This window comes from Myotis brandtii, unplaced genomic scaffold, assembly GCF_000412655.1.
Source record: "Myotis brandtii unplaced genomic scaffold, ASM41265v1 scaffold1234, whole genome shotgun sequence".
Classification (NCBI taxonomy): domain Eukaryota; kingdom Metazoa; phylum Chordata; class Mammalia; order Chiroptera; family Vespertilionidae; genus Myotis; species Myotis brandtii.
Genome location: NW_005354309.1, coordinates 337,555 through 342,607, shown reverse-complemented (window position 1 = coordinate 342,607; position 5,053 = coordinate 337,555). Strand labels below are relative to the sequence as shown.

General features: G+C 56.7%; 1 protein-coding gene across 1 annotated transcript in view; it reads left to right on the top strand.

Annotated features, from left to right (window-relative positions):
* Nucleotides 1-5,053, top strand: part of SLC44A2 (solute carrier family 44 (choline transporter), member 2) — a 44,541-nt gene that overhangs the window by 39,078 nt on the left and 410 nt on the right. Inside the window, exons 15-23 of the mRNA XM_014533972.1 lie at nt 533-795; nt 880-974; nt 1,469-1,572; nt 1,676-1,749; nt 1,838-1,908; nt 2,063-2,151; nt 3,310-3,394; nt 3,804-3,921; nt 4,181-5,053. The exon at nt 4,181-5,053 is cut by the window's right edge and continues 410 nt beyond it. Of these exons, the coding sequence (XP_014389458.1) occupies nt 533-795; nt 880-974; nt 1,469-1,572; nt 1,676-1,749; nt 1,838-1,908; nt 2,063-2,151; nt 3,310-3,394; nt 3,804-3,921; nt 4,181-4,202 (921 nt within the window). The 3' untranslated portion in view covers nt 4,203-5,053. The remainder of the gene's footprint in view (nt 1-532; nt 796-879; nt 975-1,468; nt 1,573-1,675; nt 1,750-1,837; nt 1,909-2,062; nt 2,152-3,309; nt 3,395-3,803; nt 3,922-4,180) is intronic.

The window sequence follows — 5,053 nt, the reverse complement described above, 5'->3', positions numbered from 1 at the left end:
GCTATTTCCCCAGCAGCCCATCGAGGATCTGAAACCTCTCATCCCAACTTTGGGACCATTCAACAAACAGTTGGTGCCTGCCGTCTGCCCTGTGCTGGATATGGGGGTATGGAGGGGAAGAGATCCAACTTGGCAGCTCCCATACCCCTGTCTTAACCCAGTGATGGCCAGTTCTTGCTTCTAGAACTCCTTCCTTGCCTTCCACAAGCCCCTATCCTGACCCCAGCGATCCTTATGCTGACCTCTGCCACTCCTGTCCTGTCCATGTGGCTACTCGACTGACACAGGACCCCACCCTGACCCCCCAAATAGCCTAGGCTACCTCACTGACACCCATTGAGTTTGTTCCATGATCCCTAGTTTTGCTTCTAGAACCCCTTTTATAAGACCCAGTCCTGCACCCCCAACCCCTTAACTCTGATCCCGTGACTCCTGTCCCACCCTATGGTATAGCTGACCCAGACCTGATGCCCAGAGCCCACTCTGAACCCGGGTCCCCATGTTGTGACTGGGCTCTGCATCTCTCCCACAGACCTTCCCCTCCTCCAACGAGTCCCGCCTGTGCCCTGGAGCCCACTGCCAGTTCGCCTTCTATGGTGGTGAGTCAGCTTACCACCGGGCCCTGCTGGGCCTACAGATCTTCAATGCCTTCATGTTCTTCTGGCTGGCCAACTTCGTGCTGGCTCTGGGCCAGGTCACGCTAGCTGGGGCCTTTGCCTCCTACTACTGGGCCCTGCACAAGCCAGATGACCTGCCTGCCTTCCCGCTCTTCTCCTCCTTCAGCCGGGCACTCAGGTGGGACCCCAGATGGGCTGGGGGTGGGGTGAGATGGGGTGGAGGAGGCCTGGCCCAGCCACTGACCATGCCCTTGGCCTGCAGGTACCACACGGGCTCCCTGGCCTTCGGTGCCCTCATTCTGGCCATCGTGCAGATCATCCGCGTGATGCTGGAGTACCTGGATCAGCGCCTGAAAGGTGCGGCCCAAATGCTGTGGGCTTTGGCCTTAAACTGGGCAGGCAGAACCGGGGAAATCGGAATTGGTTCTTGCTTGAGGGCAAGGCTTGTGTGGGATAGTGATTGGTTTCTGACTATGGGCAGGTAGAGCTGAAAGACGTGGGTGATTGGTTCCTGCCATGGAGGGGATGGGTTGTACCATGGGAGCCTACAGGGATTGGTGTCTGTGGGAGGCAGGGCCAGAGCAGTGGTATGGGTTGTGATTGGTTCCTGTCTTGGAGGCTGGGCTGAAAAGCTTCAAGATTGGGTCCCCCATTGGGAGCATGCCCTCCAAGGGTCCTGGATGGAGGCTCTCCTCTCCTTGTCTCTTTGAGAAGGTGGGCTCTGGGAGTCCTGCACTGTGCAGGGGTGTGTACTAGTAATGAGGAGGTGTGTGTCGAGGGCGGAAGGGGGGGTGCAGCGGGGTGATGGTGGTGGTGTTCCCTCACCTTCACATCCCTCCATTTTCTCCCAGCTGCCGACAACAAGTTTGCCAAGTTCCTCATGACCTGTCTCAAATGCTGCTTCTGGTGCCTGGAGAAGTTCATCAGATTCCTCAATAGGAATGCCTACATCATGGTCAGTGGCCTGGGACCCATAACCAACCCACCAGCTCTTCCTGGAAGGGAGGGGCCCTCGTTCCCACCAGGGGCCCTGATCCTTCCCTTCTACCTCCCTCCAGATCGCCATCTATGGTACCAACTTCTGCACCTCAGCCAAGAACGCCTTCTTCCTGCTGATGAGAAACATCATCAGGTCCGAGAAAACACCATCTTCTCGCCACCTCCCTCCACCCCTGGCCCCTGAGCCAACATTCACACCTGCTCCTCACTCTCCCTTGCAGAGTGGCTGTCCTGGACAAAGTTACTGACTTCCTCTTCCTGTTGGGCAAACTTCTGATTGTGGGTAGTGTGGGTGAGTGCTGCTCACCCAGCCTGTCCGGCTGCGGGAGCCCATTGGGCTGTGAGGTCCCCATGTCTTCTTCTGTGGTGGGTTGGGCCTTCTCTGGGCAGGGGGCTACTTCCCTTAGCCAAACCCTCAACCGTCTCGGTTTTCTCCCCCTGTCCAGGGATCCTGGCTTTCTTCTTCTTCACCCACCGTATTAGGATCATACAGGACACAGCACCGCCCCTCAATTATTACTGGGTCCCTATACTGGTATGGAACTTTGGGGATGGGTGGGTGTTGGGGGAGAAGGAGGAGTTGGGGCTCACTTGGCTCCCTTTGACTGGGCAGATAGGGTGGGGGTCAGAAGTAGGGGATTGGTTATTTATTCCCACAAACATGAAGCTCCTGCTATGGACCAGCCACAGAGGGAGGAAGGGCGTCTCTCCAGAGAACTGCAGTTTAGAGGCAAATAGACATTAATCAATAAATCAATCATGATGTGGGTGGCTACGAGTTTGCAGACTGGCACGTGCCCCAGAGCAGAATTCTAGGGACCTTTTGGAGCCTGCGGTGCAAGTCTGGGAGTCCAGGCAGTGTCACGGAGGAAGTGATGTCAGATCTAAAATCTGAAGGACACGCAGGCAACAACCAGGCATAGGGAACAAGGACAGAGCCTCTAAGGTGGGACCATCCCAGAGCAGTGAGGAAACCAGTGTAACTGGTGTGGAGGAAGTGAAGAGGAAGATAAGGGCAGGGAGGTAACATGTGCTGGAGGGCTTAGGTCATCACAAATTCTAAGTGCAGGCCTTGGAGCCCGATGACCTAGATTTTTATTTTCGTCCTCTTTGTTGGTTCTGAGATGTGTAACTTTGGGCAAGTTATTTAATCTCTCTACGGTACACTCATGTCAGTCAATAAATGTTTATCAGGTACCTACCAAGGCCTTGTGAGTCACCAAATTGCTGGGGATATTGCAGTAATCGGGACAGGCACAGTCTGGTGAAGATGTGGGCATTAAACCTGTACTGCCCTAAACATGCATAAAATTGCAGCTAAATGAAGATCTCCGAGGAGGGGTGCTCAGTACTAGGAGAGCATAAAACAGGGTCTAGATGTCAGAGGCAACTCCTTGGAGGAGGTGTTACCTGAGGACTTGATGTTTGAGCTTAAAGCAGAATAAGGAGGAAGCATAATAAACTAGACTAAGTCAGGGCAATAGCATGTGCAAAGGCCCTGGGGTCAAAGAGAGCAAATAATGTCCTGTGGACGATAGGGCTTTGCCCACAGGGTTGAGGGGTTAGGTTATTTTTATTCTAAGGCGGGCTTACAGCATAGGAATGACGTGATCCCTGCCTGGGAGGGACAGGGTGGGTGGGAGTTGCCCTGGACAGGAGTTGGGATAGAAACAGCTCCTGTCCCCTCACCCAGACTGTGATCATTGGCTCCTACATGATCGCCCATGGCTTCTTCAGCGTCTACGGCATGTGTGTGGACACATTGTTCCTCTGCTTCTGTGAGTGACCCCTCAGCCCGACTCTTGCTGGGCCCTGACTCCCTTCTCCCCTCTGGGCACAACACCTTCCCGTGGGGCTACACATTCACCTGCCACATGCCCCCAGCTTCCCAGGGGCTGGCTGTCCCTCACCCGGGCCCTGGCATGCCCTCTCAGCTTCCTCCCTGCGCACAGAGCTGCTGCAGCTGGAACGCCCTGCCCTGGGCCCTTGGTTTCCGAGTTTTCAGCTTTGTTTGGGGGGGAATCTGTGGCTGCCACTAACTCTGGTCTCTCAATCTGTCTGTTTTTGTTTTCTCTTTTCTCTTCCTCTCTTCCATGCCTGCTGGCTTCCCTGTTCTTCCCTGCCTCCCTTTTTCCCTCCCCTTCCTGACCACCCCATTTCCCCTGCCGGTTCCTGGGGGGAGCCCAGGTGAGGACCTGGAAAGGAATGACGGCTCTCAGGAGCGACCCTACTTCATGTCGCCTGAGCTGAGAGACATCCTGTTGAAGGGGAGTGCGGAGGAGGGGAAGCAGGCAGAAGTCGAGGAGTAGGAGGAGTAGAGAAGGAGGGAGGCCAGCCTCCTCGTTTCCTCCCTGTAGACGGGGGTGCATGCGGGGCTTCCTTGCCTGGACGTGGGGGAACGTGTGTGTCCCATTCCCGAGCCCACTGTAGCCGCCCCTCTCCAGTCCCCGTGTGTCTTGCTTCCTAACCCTCTGAGGCTTCTGTGGCCCCTGCCCGCCCTGCCCCCCGAGGCCCCTGCCTGTGAGCTCCCCTCATGCCACCTGCTCTGGGGTCTCTCTCTGCAGTGGAGGACCTAGAGAGGAATGATGGCTCGGCCGAGAGGCCTTACTTCATGTCTTCCAATCTCAAGAAGCTTTTGAACAAGACCAACAAGAAGCCGGCAGAATCTTAAAGGCCCCACCTTCCCCCCACCTCCCCGCAAGGTCTCACGCTGGGTGCTCGGCAGCTGGGTCAGAACCCCCAGCCCCTGGGGCTGACCAGAAGTCCTGTCACTGCCACACCCCCCCCCATCATCCAATGGGGACCCGGAAGATTGGTGGCATCTCCTCCCTATGCCAAGGGGCAGTCGGGCTTTTCATGGCGGCCCCCCCAAGACTGCGCAACGGATCGCTCCAGCCCTCACTGGCCGGGGTGGGAAGGAGTCCCGTGAGGGCTCTTGATGTGTCTGGCCTGCGATGGGGCCCAGCCTCTGTGGGCTGCCTCCCGCTTCCTGTTCCCTCTCATGGCGGGACGGTGTTTGTGTCTGCGGGAGCCGTGGGCACCATCAGCTCCAGCTCCTGAAGGCCCCCTTCACACGCATCTGCTCAAGCCAGGACGGAGCCCCCTCTCCAGAGCTGAACAACTGGCACGCAGGCTGCCACATGTGTTTCTTTACTATTTTTTTTAACCTGGCTATGCATTAAAGGGTCTATTAGTTTTTTTCTGTCTCGACAGCTGAAATGGGGCCGCTGAGGAGTGCCTTCTGTTATCTGGTATGGCTGCAGCGGGGTGTGTATTTCATGCCCAGGGGGGTGTCTCCTGGCATGGGGGCAGCAGGGCACCCTGGTGGTTGATGGGAGATGAGGGAGTGAGACTATTCTGGGAGGCTGCTTGGAGCAGGAGGGAGGAGACCACTGATAGCTGCCTGATGGGAACCGGCCGGCCGGCTGGCGGGCGGG